The sequence below is a fragment of the Stenella coeruleoalba genome (genome assembly GCF_951394435.1).
Source record: "Stenella coeruleoalba genome assembly, chromosome: 16".
NCBI classification, from domain to species: domain Eukaryota; kingdom Metazoa; phylum Chordata; class Mammalia; order Artiodactyla; family Delphinidae; genus Stenella; species Stenella coeruleoalba.
Genome location: NC_137162.1, coordinates 73471794 through 73492359, shown reverse-complemented (window position 1 = coordinate 73492359; position 20566 = coordinate 73471794). Strand labels below are relative to the sequence as shown.

The window sequence follows — 20566 nt, the reverse complement described above, 5'->3', positions numbered from 1 at the left end:
TGTTCAGCTTCAGGAGCTTTCCAAAGTGCTTTACCCGTTTAGAAAGGATCACATTCCAGCAGAGGCCCGAAGGACAAAGGGGGATGGAAGCTGCATTGAGATTTCTCTCCTAACATCTCCACGGCTGTTCTGCCAAAAAAGTGTCTTTTCTTAAAGTGGTTAGACCAAACGGGAGAAGTCCCCCACCTCCTTTCTGCTGTGGTCTCCCAGTGACACTTTGGTGAGAGGAGCCTCTGTCATTTTGGTCAGACTCAGGGCGACAGGAGATGATGACTGATGACTCAGCCTCCGTGGCTCCACTTCCCAGAGCTCCACTCACCACATCAGTAAGCCTGGCACTGAGGGGGAGACAGAATCACAACACGTGTTGCTGTCCATTCTCGCAGAGATGTCAAGAGCCAAGGCCCGAGAAGAGGAGAGAACTGGGGTAAATACGTCAGTGGGAAAAAGACCAAGCTAGGGACCTGAAATTCATGTCTAAAGAATTAAGTAACAGTGGCAAATGAAAACAAAAGGCCCGACTGCTAAAATAACCCATGGTACCTGTCTCAGATTCCCAGGCATCTCTATGTTTTGGGGAGGTCTTGGGACTCAGGGCTTGGCCAAATGTGTGGCCTGGGAGGAAAGCCATCAATAGAAGTTGGAATTTGGGCTTTCTTCTCGACAGAAATGAAAGGAGGCAGAAAAAAACAAAAAAACAAAAACCTGGCCACAGTAATGCCTGTAAATGGTGTGTGGGTGTGAGGCCCTGCCTCTTTGTCCTGGTTCAGGAAGTATGAACAAAACTAGTAGAAATGGGTCATTTTGGGAAAAAGTTTCCAGTGTGAAAAAAGAGTATAGTTGCTTTGCCCTCCGATGTTTTATTAGAGTTTCCTCTGGGTACAGAGAGATGCCAGTGTGCTGTTTTCAGATGGTGCTCATAAAGTCCTGTCTTTTAAAGAAAAGAAACAGTAAAAATGATTGGTGCGTCAAGGTGAGGTTTCCTTTTACACACATGTGGCCACAAGTGGCTGATCCTTTTCTGAACTGCATGCAGTGTCTTTAAGGTGGCTAAGCAGGTGTGCAGCAAACTGCCCTTAGTCACAGTGCCCAGGGCTATAAAGGGCTGAGTCTTATGCCAAAATCTCTTTTGGTTATTTTTCTTTATTTAGTAGGTACAAAAAGTGAGATTTTGAAAGTAGCACAGGCTCATCATTTTGAACTTTAGTTGAGTGTTCATGTTTATAGATTAGAGCTGTAGATGTAGAAAGCATTAAAGACTGGAATGTATATATCCTGTCACAGTTGTGTGTATGTGTGTTCTAAGAAAATTTCTTGTATGAGATAAGTCTCTTCCATTTATTTGTTTTCCCTAAGAGTTTTCTGGGAAAATAATGGTTAAATTAGCTAAGAAAATTCTGATTAGTTGAGTTTCACTTATATCAGTTTCCTTCTATAGGCATAAAGGAAAGAAGAAAGGGATAAATGGCCCATTTAAACATGGGGCCCCATGTGGTCCAGTCTGTATGACATGTCACATTCAACTAACCACAGGTTTGACAACTGAGACAAATCAGAAGGTAATTCATACATTTACTGAGACTCTCAAAGAATGTCAAAAGAGTAGAAATCCTTAAAATTATTTCTTCATCTCTTGTTCTATTTCCCACCCACTCTAAAGTTCTTTCCAAAGACTTTCTCAACTCATCAAATCTCTTTCTCATCCCTGCATGCACTCAGAGTTCTTGTCTTTCCCCCCTTTTTTCTCCCCCAACAAAGTAAGTTTCCACCCCCCCCACTTCTAAGGTTAAAATTATATGCATCCTCAGTTTGTCTATTGTCTTCTAATATTCAGATCTTTCTTTTTAAAAATTTTATTGAAGTATAGTTGATTTACAATGTGTTAATTTCTGCTGTACAGCAAAGTGATTCAGTTATACATATATATATCCTTTTTCATATTCTTTTCCATTATGGTTTGTCACCGTTTGTTGAGTACAGTTCCCTCTGCTATACAGTAGGACCTTGTTGTTTATCCATCCTCTATATAATAGTTTGCATCTGCTAATCCCAAACTCCCAGTCCTTCCCTCCCCTTCCTGCCTCCACTTTGGCCACCACAAGTCTGTTCTCTATATCTGTGAGTCTGTTTCTGTTTCATAGGTATGTTCATATGTGTTGTATTTTAGATTCCACACACAAGTGATATCATTTGGTATTTGTCTTTCTCTTTCTGACGTACTCGCTTAGCGTGATAATCTCTAGATCCATCCATATTGCTGCTAATGGCATTATTTCATTCTTTTTTATGGCTGAGTAGTATTCTAGATCTTTCTATTCATTGTTCTGATTAGCTTCACAGAAGTCCTGGAGACAAGCACACAGTCACAGAGGGGCAAAGTTGTAAACTCTTATACATTAATGGTTTTGGTGCCACTTGCTCAGTAATTTTTAATATAATCCACGTAACAGGAAGGGATGAGGGAAAGGGTTGAAATGTGGAACAAGATGAGCACGGCTTTGAGCAGAGAAATAATTCTGCCTAGACCCACCTCTTCCCCTCCTGTGTTGACATCACATATGCCCATACTTTTCCCTGGAAGCCCCATTTCTTGAAACCTGATAATCATAAACCAATAAACCATCCCCTTGGAAATGTGGCTACTTTTTGATGGTTATTTGATCAGAAGAAGAAACCTAAAAGGGAGAGAACAGAACTTCAAGGTCAAGTTTAGCCATTTCTCTGGTATCTCATGTCTAATGCCTGAGAGTTTCTTCATTAAGACTCATTTCTTTATTAAAATCAAACAGTATCTGGACTTTCCTGGTGGTGCAGTGGTTAAGAATCTGCCTGCCGATGCAGGGTTCGAGCCCTGGTCTGGGAAGCTCCCCTATGCCACGGAGCAACTAAGCCTGCGGGCCACAACTACTGAGCCTGCGCTCTAGAGCCCGGAGGCCACAACTATTCAGCCTGCGCACCTAGAGCCCGTGCTTTGCAGCAAGAGAAGCCACCGCAATGAGAAGCCCGCGCACCACAACAAAGAGTAGCCTCCACTCGCTGCAACTAGAGAAAGCCCGCGCGCAGCAAAGAAGACCCAACACAGCCAAAAATAAAGGAAAAAAACCATATAAGTATATGATTTGATAAGATAAAAGCATGACAAAAAGTTAGACTAGAAAAAATACTAAATACATACTCAATATATACTCAACATTCCTAAGAGATTGTCAGATAAGAATTTTTATAGTGTGACAGAACAAAAAAATACTTCCTCAATGACTAGTATATTTAGAAAATTTCCATGTCATTTGTACTTGTCTAGAAAGAGCTATTTCAAAAGCATCTAGCTGTCTTGAGATTAAACTTGTCTGCCCTTGGAGAAAGAAGCAATTGCCTGTTCACTCATTCATTAACTCAAAATATATTTAAATAGAATTCACCATGTACCAAGCACAGTATTAGGTACTAGGAGTAGGACAGAGAATAACATGGGGGACTTCCCTGGTGGCGTAGTGGTTAAGAATCTGCCTGCTAATGCAGGGGACACGGGTTCGAGCCCTGGTCCGGGAAGATCCTACATGCCATGGAGCAACTAAGCCCGCGGGCCACAACTACTGAGCCTGTGCTCTAGAGCCCGCCTGCCACAACTACTGAAGCCCATGTGCCTAGAGCCTGTGCTTAGCAACAAAGAGAAGCCACTGCAATGAGAAGCCCGCGCACCGAAACGAAGGGTAGCCCCCGCTCGCTGCAACTAGAGAGAAAGCCCGCGAGCAGCAACGAAGAGCCACGCATCCAAAAATAAATAAATAAATAAATTTATATACATAAAAAAAGACTAACATGGTCCTTACCCTCAGGTAGCTTACAATGTAATAGGGAAAGCAGACATTGAGTAGGTTATTACTCATTCAGACATTGAATGTGTGCATTGAGAGTTATGATGGAGAAGTACATGGTGCTATTGAAGCTAGTCAGTCAGGGAAGGCTTTAGGAAGAATATGATTTTAAATAAAAGAGGACAGAGTTGCCTTCCTTTCTTTGGCATATTAAACCATATGAATATCTGTTGAGCGATCCAGGTGCTACTGCTGCCACCTCTGGGCATGTCTTTCTCCTTTGCCTGAAAAGAATACATTAACCTCAGATTAAGCAAAGAGCTCATAAAATGCCTGATGGCACACCGACCAATCAAAACATACCAAGCATTCTTCTCCAGAGGATTGGGAAAGAGATTCATTTTGAAATAATTATCTGGCAATAGGTTCAACCTGAAAAAAATAAACATGAAGCCATAATTATTTTTCAACAGAACTAGAGACATTCATCCTAGTTTTTGAAACTGTATATCTATTTCAGAGCACTGGAAGCTCAATACTATGTTTTATGTTCTAAGGGTAAAAACATGATGTCTGTTTTATTTCACAACATGAATTGAAAGCATTTGTGGGACACGATGTTGTTTTGGTTCAATAGATTGTTCAAGGTTCCTTAGGAGTTTTATCCAGTAACTGCTTTCAGCTTTAAGATATTAATGTTTCCTTTTGGTTTTCAAATCCAAAGACTGTGTAAGCAGATTTTTCTGTTTTTGATGCCTTAGTCTACTGCTAGGGTGGTTTAAGGTCATCAATCACATAACTGAGAGTAATAAAGAACTCTGGCTAAGAGTTTTTACACAAATAAAACTTGCATTGGTTTGAGTAGGGATGGAGATTATTCAAGGATTGCGGGAATAGCTTGGAGTCAAACCTCAAAAATGTCCCAGGTTTGCAGCTCATGCGCTGGTTGGGAAGGCTGCCCCTCACGTTAATTCAGGTAGGATGCTGGCCAGGCTCAAGTTAGGAAAATGAGAGGACCTGATGGGAACAATAAAGGGATTGATACCCTTGGGCTATTCAGCAAGTCTTGGGAATCTTTTTGCCAAGAAAACCTGCTCTCTCTCCTTTCTTTCTCTGGGGATCCAAGTCCAGGGTTTGTGTTTAGGAACACAATGAACTAAGTCAAGTTTGTCATAGACTGTTTTCTCTCAGGACCCTTTTCCCCTTCCCGGATCTGTTATTTTTATCTTCCCGTGCTCAGAATTTTCCTACTGCCCTATAGAGGCCCAGAGTTCACCACTGTGGAGCCCTATTTGGTCTGCCCTACTTGGCCCAATATTGCTACCTGTTTTGGTATTTTCCCCCCAATTTTACACTTCCCCACTATTTCAGTTTCCTATTGTTGCAAACAAGTTCCTACAAACTTAGGGCTTAAAACAACACAAATTTATTATTTTACACGTCTGGAGGTCAGAAGTCTGAAATGGTCTCATTGTGTTAAAATCAAAGTCAGCAGGGCTGTGTTGCTTTCTGGAGACTCTAGGGGAGAATCCATTATCCTGTCTTTGCTAGTTTCTATAAGCGTCCTTTCATCTTCAAAGCCAGCAATGGCTGGTTGACTCTTTCTCGCATGATATATCTCTAACTTTGCTTTTGTCATCACATTCTATTCTGACTCTTAACTCTCCTAGTATTTCCCTTTCCAATCATAACACTCTTCCATACCATTGGAGGTAACCATTGAAGTAACTTTTACGGGTTCATTACCTTTTCATTTTAGTTTTGCCACCCAGTTACATATACCTAAACAATATATTTTTATCTTTGAACTTTATATAAGTGAAATCACACACTACCTATTTTATTGTGGTTGACTTTCTTTCTCCACTTAAAATTTTTTTTGAAATAAACTCAAATTTATAGAAAAGTTGAAAATATGGGTCAAAACTTTTTTTTTCCTTGCACTATTTGAGATAGATTGCTAACATAATGCCCCATCATTTTAGAATTTTTTAGTTCTTTTATAAACAAGAACATTCTGCTGCACAACCTCAATGCAACCATCAAAAGCAGGCAATTAGTCTTGGTGCAGTAACATCTACTCCTTAGATTCCATTCAAGTTTTGTAAATTGTCCTGTTAAAGTCATATATAGCTAACAGACCCCATTCAGAACCACATGTTGCATTTATTTGTCCTCTATCTTTAGTCTCCTGCAATCCAAAATAGTTCCTCAAATTTTCCTTGACTTTCAGGACCATGACACTTTTACAGATTATAGGTCAGTTATTTTGTGGAATGTCCCTTAATTGAAGCTTATCTGATGTTTCCTCTTGACCAGATTTAATTTATGCATCTTGGCAGAAAAACTATAGAAGTGATATTATGTTCTTTGCATTCTACCAGGTGGCACATAATTTCAGTTTGTTCCATATTGATGTTGTCCATTTTGGTCATTTGATTAAGCTAAGTCTGCTAGGCTTCTCAGCTGTAGATTTACTCTTTTCCCCTTTATAATTAATAGATATTTTATGGGAAGATTTTTTATGATATTGAAGTACCTCATTTAAATATACCACAAAACTTTCAGCTTATTCATTTTAAAATGTATATTAAATTTGGGTCATGGTTTCCAATTTTACTCAATGGGTTATAATGCTTTAATATATTACTTATTGTGATGCTCAAATCATCCCAGACGGGGTCCCTTCAAGATAGTTCTTTGCCCCTTTGACATATCACCATCATTCTTTGAGAAATTTCTCATTTTCTGGCACAAGAAGAAAGAATGTTCCAGGATTGTCTTCTACTTTCCCTGCCTCTACCCTGGAACCAGCTATACCTCTGAGAAATTTAACTCCAAGATTCCATTTAATGGATATTTAGAGAACAAGATCCGGGCACTATGTGTGCTCACTGCTACTGAGGGTACTGCTGCTCCCATGCCCTTTTAGTGGACACAGCTCGAGAGTATATGTATGTGTATACATACATTTATATGTATATATGCATATATACCTCATATGTATATATATAATATTCATACATAACAATATTCATTTATATCTGTATTTATTTCTCTATCAATCTATGTGTTAAAAACTATGAGTCCACAATGATAACTCTAATTTTAATTGAATACCACAGGGTTTATTCTAGTTTTCCCTTTCCATATTTTTACTCCCTTTCTCTGAACAATTAGAAAGCTGCTTCCCATTATTCTTAACAAATTTACTTAATCGATGAATCCTTTTTGTACAACCAATCTCCCATCACAGCTGCTGGTCCCTCCCCTACTTTTCTGCTCTCATCATTTTACTGGTGCTCTGACACCATGCAATGGGCCTGTGACCACCCTTATGACCCTTTGTAATCCCTCCAACTTGCTCTTTCCTAAGCAACCACTTATTTCTATCTCAGTAGATTAGTTCAAATTTTCCATTGTAAGTGGAATCATACAGTGTGTACTCTTTCATTCAGCCTAATTAATTTAAGATTTATCCATGTTGTTGTGTTACTAGTTCATTCCTTGTTATTGCTGAGCTGTATACCATTGTATGGATATATAAAAAATTTGTTTATCTGTTCACCTGTTGATGGACATTTGTGTTGTTTCCACTTTTTGGCTAATAAAAATAAAGCTGCCATAAACATTCATGTGCAAGTCTTTGTATGGATATATATCTCCTTTTCTCTTGGGTATATACCTATGAATCAGATGACTAGATAATATTATAGGTATATGTTTAACTTCTAAAGAAACTGCCAAAATATTTTCCAAAGTGGTGTACCATTTACATTTCTACCAGCAGTGTGTGAAAGTTTCAGGTTTTCTACATCCTTGTCCAAACTCAGTAAGGTCAGTCTTTTTTTTTTAAATAAATTTATGTATTTATTTATTTTTGGCTGCATTGGGTCTTTGTTGCTGCACGCGGGCTTTCTCTAGTTGCAGTGAGTGGGGGCTACTCTTAGTTGCGGTGTGCGGGCTTCTCATTGCGGTGGCTTCTCTTGTTGTGGAGCACGGACTCTAGGCACGCAGGCTTCAATAGTTGTGGCTTGTGGGCTGTAGAGCGCAGGCTCAGTAGTTGTGGCGCACATCCTTAGTTGCTCCGCAGCATGTGAGATCTTCCCTGACCAGCGATCAAACCTGTGTCCCCTGCATTGGCAGGAGGATTCTTTTTTTTTTTTCATCTTTATTGGAATATAATTGCTTTACAATGTCATGTTAGTTTCTGCTTTATAACAAAGTGAATCAGTTATACATATACATATGTTCCCATAGCTCTTCCCTCTTGCGTCTCCCTCCCTCCCACCCTCCCTATCCCACCCCTCTAGGTGGTCACAAACCACCTAGCTGATCTCCCTGTGCTATGCGGCTACTTCCCACTAGCTATCTATTTTACATTTGGCAGTATATATATGTCCATGCCACTCTCTGGCAGGAGGATTCTTAACCACTGCACCACCAGGAAGTCCCAAGGTCAGTCTTTTTTAATTTTAGCCATTGTAATAGGTATGTAGTACCTCATTGTGCTTTTAATTTGCATTTCCCTGATGACTAATGATGTTGAACTTACTTTCATATGCCCTCTGTATATCTTCTTTTTTTAAAAAAATATTGATTTATTTATTTGGCTGTGCTGGGGCTTAGTTGCAGCACGCGAGATCTTTGTTGAGGCATGTGGGATCTTTATTATTTTTTTAGTTGTGGCATGTGGGATCTAGTTCCCTGACCAGGAATGGAACCCAGGCCCCCTGCATTGGGAGTGCGGGGTCTTATCCACTGGACCACCAGGGAAGTCTCTGTATATCTTCTTTGGTGAAGTATTTGATTAAATCTTTTGCCTAATTTTTAGTTTTGTTGTTTGTTCTCTTATAGTTGAGTTTTGAGAGTTCTTTGTATATTCTGGTTACAAGTGTTTTATCAGGTATATACTTTGCAAAGATTTTTTCCCAGTATGTGGCTTGCTTTTTCATTCACATTTGTTAATTTCATTTCATTTTCATTCTTTCATTTAAGAATGTTTCTTAAAGAGCAAAAATTTTTAAACTTTGATGAAGTCCAGTTTATGAATTTCCTTGTTATGAATTATCTTTTTGGCATCATATCTAAGAAATCTTTACTTAACCCAAGTTTACCGTAAGTATTTAATATTTTTGCTGCTGTTATAAATGGTAAGCCGTTTCAATTTCAATATCCAGATCTTTGTTGCTAGTATATAGGTGTAATGCTATTTAGTTCCTCTCCATCATGTTTGGAGGCACATAATGACTGGTTTCCCACTCTTAGTCATGCTAAGATTTTTAAAAAAATAAATTTATATTTATTTATTTATTTGTTTTTATTTTTGGCTGTGTTGGGTCTTTGTTGCCGCGTGCGGGCTTTCTCTAGTTGTGGCAAGCGGAGGCTACTCTTTGTTGCAGTGCGCGGACTTCTCATTGCGGTGGCTTCTCTTGTTGTGGAGCATGGGCTCTAGGCGCGCAGGCTTCAGTAGTTTTGGAACGCTGGCTCAGTAGTTGTGGCTCACGAGCTTAGTTGCTCCGCAACATGTGGGATCTTCCTGGACCAGGGCTCGAACCTGTGTCCCCTGCATTTGCAGGCAGATTCTTAACCACTGTGCCACCAGGGAAGTCCCAGTCATGCTAAGATTTGAATTGAGATAGTGTAATCAATATGATCTACAGTATCCATGAAAATGTTACCCATCAACCTTTCACCTAATATTTCTGGACCAAAAAACATTGCCTAAATGATCTATTTTCATTAGGGGTTGCAAACTGATGATATTCTAATGCTATTGTTTTTCTTGCATTTACTAGCTGTGATTCATTTATAAAGAAGAAATTTCCTTGGTCATTTATTTTGTTAGCCTGAAGTAGTGTATCAGGAAACAATATAAAAACTTGATTCTTTTTTTTTTTTTTTGCGGTACACGGGCCTCTCACTGTTGCGGCCTCTCCCGTTGCGGAGCACAGGCTCCAGACATGCAGGCTCAGCGGCCATGGCTCACGGGCCCAGCCGCTCCGTGGCATGTGGGATCTTCCCGGACCAGGGCACGAACCTGTGTCCCCTGCATCGGCAGGTGGACTCTCAACCATTGCGCCACCAGGGAAGCCCTGATTCTTTCTTTTTATTGATCATTTTTAGAATAAAGATTTCATGCTCTAGCAACTTCTAAAAGTGATGAATGAGGACTTCCCTAGTGGTCCAGTGGTTAAGAATCTGCCTTCCAATGCAGGGGATGTGGGTTTGATCCTTGGTCAGGGAACTAAGATCCCACGCGCTACAACTAGTGAGCCTGTGTGCTGCAACTACAGAGCCCATGTGCTCTGGAGCCCACATGCCACAACTAGAGAGAAGCCCACATGCCGCAACAAAAGATCCTGTGTTCTGCAAATAAACCCGTTGCAGCCAAAAATAAATAAGTATTAAAAAATAAAAATAAAGTGATGAATGAGTTTTTATTTTTGGATTATCATTATGAACACATGTTTTTGTATATATTTCACATACTTCAGCTTATCAAGGCTATTATATTTTAGATGCTGGAATTGTCCCATCTTGGCCAGTATGAGACCCCTTCTAATTGGCTCCTGTGTTCTTTCAGTATGACTCTAGTAGTAACTGATAACTTTCTTGCTTTCAGGCCAGACAAGATGTCTCAGATTCATCCTGCATATTTCCTATTACAGATTTGGAACTGCCATTTCTATAAGGTGCCCTGGGTCCCTTCTTAGAGAAATGGTATAGAGAGATCACAATCTAGATGCTAGGGGCACTTATTGCTCTGGGATTGTCATTGTTTCTTTCAGTGGTGAATGTTCATAAGCAGAAGTATTTAATTTAATTTTTGTCAAATTTATTAATTTTTTGGGGGGTGTCGTGCCACATGTCTTGAGGGATCTTATTTCCCCAACTAGGGATTGAACCCGGGCCACTGGAGTGAAAGCACGGAGTCCTAACCACTGGACTGCCAGGGAATTCCCCATATTTTTCTTTTTTTAAAAAATTGATTAATTAAATTTTGCCTGCGTTGGGCCTTCGTTGCTGCAGACAGGCTTTCTCTAGTTGCAGCGAGCGGGGCCTACTCTTTGTTGCGGTGCGCAAACTTCTCATTGCGGTGGCTTCTCTTGTTGCGGAGCACAGGATCTAGGCGTAGGCTTCAGTTGTGGCTTGTGGGCTGTAGAGCGCGGCCTCAGTAGCTGTGGCACACAGGCTTAGTTGCTCCATGGCATGTGGGATCTTCCGGGACCAGGGCTCAAACCCATGTCCTCTGCATTGGCAGGTGGATTCTTAACCATTGCGCCACCAGGGAAGTCCCCCGTATTTTTCTTAATATTAACCTTATATTTTTTGTGTGTGTCTTGTTTGAGAATATTTCCTTACCCTGAAGTTCTAAAAATGTTCTCCTATATCATCTTCTAAAATGGTTTATTGTCCTGCCTTTCGTACTCAGTGCCATGAGCTAACTGGAATTGATTTCGTTGCATGGTAAGTGTTCCAATATCATTTTCCTCCTAAATACTGCTCAACTTTCCTGTCATTATGTATTGAAAAGTTCACCCATTTCTAATTACTCTGCAGTACTACCTTTGTCCTAAATCATCTATCCATATATGTGTAGGTCAGTTTCTGGAGCACACATACTTTATGCTATTGGTCTAGTTGTCTGTCTGTGCACCACTATTATAGTTTAATGTCAATTTCCAGTAGAGTCAATCTTCCAACTGTAATTATTTCTTGTGTATTCTAGGCTTTTTGTATTTTATACATATTTTAAAATTGGTTTGTTAATATCTCTCTGAAAACCTATGGAGATTTTTATTGGATTGCATTGAAATTTTAGATAAAATTGTTGAGAACTGTTATCTTTATGCTTTTGCATCTTCCAATCCATGTGCATATACCTCTTTATTTCTTTAGGTCTCTTAATTTTCTTTATTAAAATTTTGCAGTTTTTGCTGTATAAATTGTAAAAATCTTAAGTTATAGTTATTCCTAGTTACTTAATATTTTGATATTATAATAAATGGAATATTCTTTTAACTTCTGTTTTCTAAATGTTTGCTGCTCATATACAGAAGTAACAAAAATTATTGTATAAGTTTCAGGTACAGCATTATAATTTGATATCTATAACACTACAAATTGATCACCAGCACAAGTCTAGTTACCATCCATCACCAACAGTTGACCCCCTTTACCAATTTCATGCATCTCCCAGTTCCCTTCCTCTCTGGTAACCACTAATGTGATCTCTGTATCTATGAGTTTGTTTTTGTTTTATTTTACTTGTTCATTTTGTTTTTGTTTTAGATTCCACATGAGTGAACATATATGGTATTTGTCTTTCTCCATCTGACTTATTTCACTTAGCATAATGCTCTCAAGTTCCATCCATGTTGTTGCAAATGTCAGAATATCATTCTTTTTTATGGGAGAGTAGTATTCCATTGTGTGTGTGTATCACTGTCACATCTTTTTTTATACGTTCATCCATCAATGGACACTTAGGTTGTTTCCCTATCTTGGCTAATGTAAATAATGCTGCTGTGAATGTAGGGGTGCATATATCTTTTCATGTGTTTTGTGTAAACACCCAGAAGTGGAATAACTGGATCATATGGTAGCTCTATTCTTAATTGTTTTAGGAATCTCTGTACTATTTTCCATAGTGGATAAACCAATTTATAGTTCCACCAGCAGTGCACTAGGGTTGCCTGTTTCCCACATCCTCTCCTACATTTGTTATTTCTTTCTTTCTTTTTTTTGGTAAAATGCCATTCCAACAGGTATTAGCTGTGAGGTGATATCTCACTGTGGTTTTGATTTGCATTTCCCTAATGATTAGTGATGTCGAACATCTTTTCATGTGTCTGTTGGCCATCTGTATGTCTTCTTTGGAAGAATGTTTATTCAGATTTTCTGCCCATTTTTAAATTGGGTTTTTTTTGGTTAAGTTAATGAGTTCTTTATACCTTTTGGATATTATTCCCTTATAAAATGTACGGTTTGCAAATGTTTTCTTCCATTCAGTAGTCATCTTTTCACTTTGTTGATGGTTTCCTTTGTAGTGCAGCAGCTTTTTAGTTTGATATAGTCCCATTTGTTTATTTTTGCTTTTGTTTCCTTTGCCTTTGTAGTCAGATCCATAAAAACATCACTAAAACAGATGTCAGTGAGGTTACTGCCTATGTTTTCTTCTAGGAATTTTATGGTTTCAGGTCTTACATTCAAGTGTTTAATCCATTCCTAGTTAATTTTTGTGCATGGTGTAAGATAGTGGTCTACTTTCATTCTTTTGTGTGTGGCTCTTCAGTTTTCCCAACACCATTAAATGAAAAGATTGTCCTTTCTCCATTTTACGATCTTTGCTCCTTTGTCATAAATTGTCCATATAATTGTGGGCATATTTCTGGGCTCTCAATTCTGATCCATTGATTGGTGTGTCTGATTTTGTGCCAGTACCATACTGTTTTGATTACTGCAGCTTTTAAGTAGAGTTTGAAATCAGGGAGTGTGATACTGCCAGCTGTGTTCATTTTTCTCTCAAGATTGTTTTGGCTATTTGGAATCTTCTGTGGTTCATACAAAATTTAAAATTATTCATTCTAGTTCTGTGAAAAATGTCATAGGGATTTTGATAGGGATCATATTGAACCTGTAGATTGCTTTGGGTAGTATGGATATTTTAACAATATTAATTCTTCCAATCCATGATCATGGATTTCCTTTTATTTGTGTCTTCTTTAACTTCTTTCATCCATGCCTTATAGTTTTCAGAGTACAGATCTTTCACCTCTTGGTTAAATTTATTCCTAGGTAGTTTATTCTTTTTAATGCAATTATAAGTGGAATTACATTTTTTTCTCTTGCTTATAGTGCATTATTAGTGTACAGAAATACCACAAATTTCTGTATATTGATTTTGTGTCCTGCCATTTTACTGAATTCATCTGTTATTCCTGAGAGTTTTTTGGTGAAGTCTTTAGGGTTTTCTACATATAGTATCATGTTATCCATAAATAGTGACATTTACTTCTTTCTTTCTGATTTGGATGACTTTTATTTCTTTTTCTTGACTAATTGCTGAGTCTAGGACTTCCAGTACTGTGTTGAATAGAAGTGGTGAGAGTGGGCAACCTTGTCTTGTTCCTGATTAGAGGAAAATCTTTCAGCTTTTCACCATTGAGTATGATGTTAGCAGTCAGCTTGTCCTATATGGCCTTTATTATGTTGAGGTATTCTCTATACCCACTTTGTTGAGATTTTTCATCATAAATGGATGTTGAATTTATAAAATGCTTTTGTTTTGCATCTGTTGAGATGATCATATGATTTTTGTCTTTCATTTTGTTAATGTGATGTATCACATTGATTGATTTGCAGATGTTGAACCATCCTTGCATCCCACTTGAATGTGGTGTATGATCTTTTTAATGTATTGTTGGATTCGGTTTGCTAATATTTTGTTGAGTATTTTGCATTTAGGTTCATTAAGGATATTGGTTAATAATTTTCTTTTTTTTTTTTTTTTTTCCAGTATCCTTGGCTGGTTTTGGTGTCAGGGTAGTGCTGGCTTCATAAAATGTGTTTGGAAGGTTTCCCTTTCTTCAGTTTTTTCTTTGAAAGACTTTGAGGGGCTTCCCTGGTGGTGCAGTGGTTGAGAGTCCGCCTGCCGATGCAGGGGACACGGGTTCATGCCCTGGTCCGGGAAGATCCCACATGCCGCGGAGTGGCTGGGTCTGTGAGCCATGGCAGCTGAGCCTGCACGTCCGGAGCCTGCGGGAGAGGCCACACCAGTGAGAGGCCTGCGTACCAAAAAAAACAAAAAACAAACAAACAAAAAAACTGTATGAAAGACTTTGAGAAGGATAGGTATTAAATCTTCCTTGCGTGTTTTGTAGAATTTGCCAGTGAAGCTATCTGGTTCTGGGCTTTTGTTTGTTGGGAGATGTTTGATTACTGTTTCAATTTCCTTACTAGTAATTTGTCTATTCAGATTTTCTATGAAATAACAGATTTTTGTATTGATTTTGTATCTAGCAATCTTGCTAAACTGAATTAATAATTTATTTCTAGATTATTTTTGTATTTCTATATATAAAATCATATCACCTGCAAATAATGACATTTTTGTGTCCAACCCTAATATATTTCTTTTTTTTGAATTTTATTTTATTTTTTTATACAGCAGGTTCTTATTAACTATCCATTTTATACATATTAGTGTATATATGTCAATCCCAATCTCCCAATTCATCATACCACCCCCACCGCTTTTCCCCCTTGGTCTCCATACGTTTGTTCTCTACATCTGTGTCTCAGTTTCTGCCCTGCAAACCAGTTCATCTGTACCATTTTTCTAGGTTCCACATATATGCATTAATATATGATATTTGTTTTTCTCTTTCTGACTTATTTCACTCTGTATGACAGCCTCTAGATTCATCCACATCTCTACAAATGACCCAATTTTGTTCCTTTATATGGCCGAGTAATATTCCATTGTATATATGTACCACATCTTCTTTATCCATTTGTCTGTCGATGGGCATTTAGGTTGTTTCCATGACCTGGCTATTGTAAATAGTGCTGCAATGAACATTGGGGTGTGTGTGTCTTTTTGTATTATGATTTTGTCCGGGTATATGTCCAGTAGTGGGATTGCTGGGTCATGTGGTAATTCTATTTTTAGTTTTTTAAGGAACCTCCATACTGCTCTCCATAGTGGCTGTACCAATTCACATTCCCACCAACAATGCAAGAGGGTTCCCTTTTCTCCACACCCTCTCCAGCATTTATTGTTTCTAGATTTTTTGATGATGGCCATTCTGACTGGTGTGAGATGATATCTCATTGTAGTTTTGATTTGCATTTCTCTAATGATTAATGACGCTGAGCATTCTTTCATGTGTTTGCTGGCAATCTGTATGTCTTCTTTGGAGAAATGTCTATTTAGGTCTTCTGCCCATTTTTGGATTGGGTTGTTTGCTTTTTAATATTGAGCAGCATGAGCTGTTTATATATTTTGGAGATTAATCTTTTGTCTGTTGATTCATTTGCAAATATTTTCTCCCATTCTGAGGGTTGTCTTTTCGTCTTGTTTATGGTTTCCTTTGCTTTGCAAAACCTTTTAAGTTTCATTAGGTCCCATTTGTTGATTTTTGTTTTTATTTCCATTTTCTAGGAGGTGGATCAAAAAAAATCTTGCTGTGATTTATGTCAAAGAGTGTTCTTCCTGTGTTTTCCTCTAAGAGTTTGATAGTTTCTGGCCTTACATTTAGGTCTTTAATCCATTTTGAGCTTATTTTTGTGTATGGTGTTAGGGAGTGTTCTAATCTCATAATTTTACATGTACCTGTCCAGTTTTCCCAGCACCACTTATTGAAGAGGCTGTCCTTTCTCCACTGTACATTCTTCCCTCCTTTGTCAAAGATAAGATGACCATATGTCTGTGGGTTTATCTCTGGGCTTTCTATCCTGTTCCATTGATCTATATTTCTGTTTTTGTGCCAGTACCATACTGTCTCAATTACTGTAGCTTTGTAGTATAGTCTGAAGCCAGGGAGCCTGATTCCTCCAGCTCCGTTTTGCGTTCTTAATATTGTTTTGGCTATTCAGGGTCTTTGTGTTTCCATACAAATTGTTAAATTTTTTTGTTCTAGTTCTGTGAAAAATGCCAGTGGTAGTTTGATAGGGATTGCATTGAATCTGTAGATTGCTTTGGGTAGTGGAGTCATTTTCACAATGTTGATTCTTCCAATCCAAGAACATGGTATATCTCTCCATCTATTTGTATCATCTTTAATTTCTTTCATCAGTGTCTTATAATTTTCTGCATACAGGTCTTTTGTCTCCTTAGGTAGGTTTATTCCTAGATATTTTATTCTTTTTGTTGCAGTGGTAAATGGGAGTGTTTTCTAAATTTCTCTTTCAGATTTTTCATCATTAGTGTATAGGAATGCCAGAGATTTCTGTGCATTAATTTTGTATCCTGCTACTTTACCAAATTCATTGATTAGCTCTAGTAGTTTTCTGGTAGCATCTTTAGGATTCTCTATGTATAGTATCCTGTCATCTGCAAACAGTGACAGCTTTACTTCTTCTTTTCCAATTTGGATTCCTTTTATTTCCTTTTCTTCTCTGATTGCTGTGGCTAAAACTTCCAAAACTATGTTGAATAACAGTGGTGAGAGTGGGCAACCTTGTTTTGTTCCTGATCTTAGTGGAAATGCTTTCAGTTTTTCACCATTGAGGACAATGTTGGCTGTGGTTTTGTCATATATAGCCTTTATTATGTTGCAGAAAGTTCCCTCTGTGCCTACTTTCTACAGGGTTTTTATCATAAATGGGTGTTGAATTTTGTGGAAAGCTTTCTCTGCATCTATTGAGATGATCATATGGTTTTTCTCCTTTAATTTGTTAATATGGTGTATCACGTTGATTGATTTGTGTATATTTAAGAATCCTTGCATTCCTGGGATAAACCCCACTTGATCATGGTGTATGATCCTTTTAATGTGCTGTTGGATTCTGTTTGCTAGTATTTTGTTGAGGAATTTTGCACCTATGTTCATCAGTGATATTGGCCTGTAGTTTTCTTTCTTTGTGACATCCTTGTCTGGTTTTGGTATCAGGGTGCTGGTGGCTTCGTAGAATGAGTTTGGGAGTGTTCCTCCCTCTGCTATGTTTTGGAAGAGTTTGAGAAGTATAGGTGTTAGCTCTTCTCTAAATGTTTGATAGAATTCGCCTGTGAAGCCATCTGGTCCTGGGCTTTTGTTTCTTGGAAGATTTTTAATCACAGTTTCTATTTCAGTGCTTGAGATTGGTCTGTTCATATTTTCTATTTCTTCCTGATTCAGTCTTGGCAGGTTGTGCATTTCCAAGAATTTGTCCATTTCTTCCAAGTTGTCCATTTTATTGGCATAGAGTTGTTTGCAGTAATCTCTCATGATCTTTTGTATTTCTGCAGTGTCAGTTGTTACTTCTCCTTTTTCATTTCTAATTCTATTGATTTGAGTCTTCTCCCTTTTTTTCTTGATGAGCCTGGCTAATGGTTTATCAATTTTGTTTATCTTCTCCATGAACCAGCTTTTAGTTTTATTGATCTTTGCTATCATTTCCTTCAGTTCTTTTTCATTTATTTCTGATCTGATCTTTGTGATTTCTTTCTTTCTCCTAACTTTGGGGTTTTTTTTGTTCTTCTTTCTCTGATTGCTTTAGGTGCAAGTTTAGGTTGTTTATTCGAGATGTTTCCTGTTTCTTAAGGTAGGATTGTATTGCTATAAACTTCCCTCTTAGAACTGCTTTTGCTGCATCCCATAGGTTTTGGGTCACAACAGATTTCTGTGCATTAATTTTGTATCCTGCAACTTTATGAAATTCATTGATTAGCTCTAGTAGTTTTCTGGTGTCATCTTTAGCATTCTCTATGTTTAGTGTCATGTCATCTGCAAACAGTGACAGTTTTACTTCTTCTTTTCCAATCTGTATTCCTTTTATTTCTTTTTCTTCTTTGATTGCCGTGTCTAGGACTTCCAAAACTATGTTGAATAATAGTGGTGAGAGTGGACATCCTTGTCTTGTTCCTGATCTTAGAGGAAATGCTTTCAGTTTTGCACCATTGAGATTGATGTTTGCTGTGGGTTTGTCATATATGGCCTTTAGTATGTTGAGGTAGGTTCCCTCTATGCCCACTTTCTGGAGAGTGTTTAAAATAAATGGTGTTGAATTTTGTTGAAAGCTTTTCCTGCATCTATTGAGATGATCATATAGTTTTTCTTCTTCAATTTGTTAATATGGTATATCACATTGATTGATTTGTGTATACTGAAGAATCCTTGCATCCCTGGGATAAATCCCACTTGATCATGGTGTATGATTCTTTTAATGTGTTGTTGGATTCTGTTTGCTAGTATTTTGTGAGGATTTTTGCATCTATGTTCATCAGTGATACTGGTCTGTAATTTTCTTTTTTTGTAGTATCTGTCTGGTTTCGATATCAGGGTGATGGTCGCCTCATAGAATGAGTTTGGGAGTATTCCTTCCTCTGCAATTTTTTGGAAGAGTTTGAGAAGGATGGGTGTTAGCTCTTCTCTAAATGTTCAATAGAATTCACCTGTGAAGCCATCTGGTCCTGGACTTACATTTGTTGGAAGGTTTTTAATCACAGTTTCAATTTCATTACTTGTGATTGGTCTGTTCATATTTTCTATTTCTTCCTGGTTCAGTCTCAGAAGATTATACCTATCTAAGAATTTGTCCATTTCTTCCAGATTGTCCATTTTATTGGCATAGAGTTGCTTGTAGCAGTCTCTTAGGATGCTTTGTATTTCTGTGGTTTCTCTTGTAACTTCTCCCTTTTCATGTCTAATTTTATTGATTTGAGTCCTTTCCCTCTTTTTCTTGATGAGTTTGGCTAGTGGTTTATCAATTTTGTTTATCTTCTCAAAGAACCAGCTTTTAGTTTTATTGATCTTGGCTATTGTTTTCTTTGTTTCTACTTCATTTATTTCTGCTCTGATCTTTATGATTTCTTTCCTTCTGCTAACTTTGGGTTTTGTTTGTTCTTCTTTCTCTAGTTCCTTTAGGTTTAAGGGTAGATTGTTTATTTGAGATTTTTTCTGTCTCTTGAGATAGGCTTGTATTGCTATAAAATTCCCTCTTAGAACTGCTTTTGCTGCATCCCATAGGTTTTGGATCCTCGTGTTTTCATTGCCATTTGTCTCTAGGTATTTTTTGATTTCTTCAGTGATCTCTTGGTTGTTTTGTAACATATTGTTTAGCCTCCATGTGTTTGTGTTTTTTCCCTATAATTGATTTCTAATCTCATAGCGTTGTGGTTAGAAAAGATGCTTGATATGATTTCAATTTTTTAAAATTTACTGAGGCTTGATTTGTGACCCAAGCTGTGATCTATCCTGGAGAATGTTCCGTGCACACTTGAGAAGAAAGTGTAATCTGCTGTTTTCGGATGAAATGTCCTATAAATATCAATTAAATCTGGTCTATTGTGTCATTTAAAGCTTGTGTTTCCTTATTAATTTTCTGTTTGGATGATCTGTCCATTGGTTTAAGTGAGGTGTTAAAGTCCCCCACTATTATTGTGTTACTGTCGATTTCCTCTTTTATAGCTGTTAGCAGTTGCCTTATGTATTGAGGTGCTCCTATGTTGGGTGCATATATATTTATAATTATTATATCTTCTTCTTTGATTGATCCCTTGATCATTATGTAGTGTCCTTCCTTGTCTCTTGTAACATTCTTTATTTTAAAATCTATTTTTTCTCATATGAATATTGGTACTCCAGCTTTCTTTTGATTTCCATTTGCATGCAATATCTTTTTCCATCCCCTCACTTTCAATATGTATGTGTCCCTAGGTCTGAAGTGGGTCTCTTGTACACAGCATGTAGATGGGTCTTGTTTTTGTATCCATTCAGCGAGCCTGTGTCTTTTGGTTGGAGCATTTAATTCATTCACATTTAAGGTAATTATCAATATGTATGTTCCTATTACCATTTTTTAATTGTTTTGGGTTTGTTTTTGTAGGTCCTTTTCTTCTCTTGTGTTTCCCACTTAGAGAAGTTCCTTTAGCATTTGTTGTAGAGCTGGTTTGGTGTTTCTGAATTCTCTTAGCTTTTGCTTGTCTGTAAAGCTTTTGATTTTTCCATGGAATCTGAATGAGATCTTTGCCGGGTAGAGTGATCTTCGTTGTAGGTTCTTCCCTTTTAGCACTTTAAGTATATCATGCCACTCCCTTCTGGCTT

General features: G+C 37.8%; 1 protein-coding gene across 3 annotated transcripts in view; it reads left to right on the top strand.

Annotated features, from left to right (window-relative positions):
• The window catches only part of LOC307175093 (uncharacterized protein), a 100107-nt gene that overhangs the window by 25463 nt on the left and 54078 nt on the right, over positions 1-20566 (top strand). For all 3 annotated transcript variants that reach the window (XM_079899949.1, XM_079899948.1, XM_079899950.1), the window contains 2 exons: positions 250-427; positions 1439-1559. In XM_079899949.1, the coding sequence (XP_079756075.1) occupies positions 250-427; positions 1439-1559 (299 nt within the window). The remainder of the gene's footprint in view (positions 1-249; positions 428-1438; positions 1560-20566) is intronic.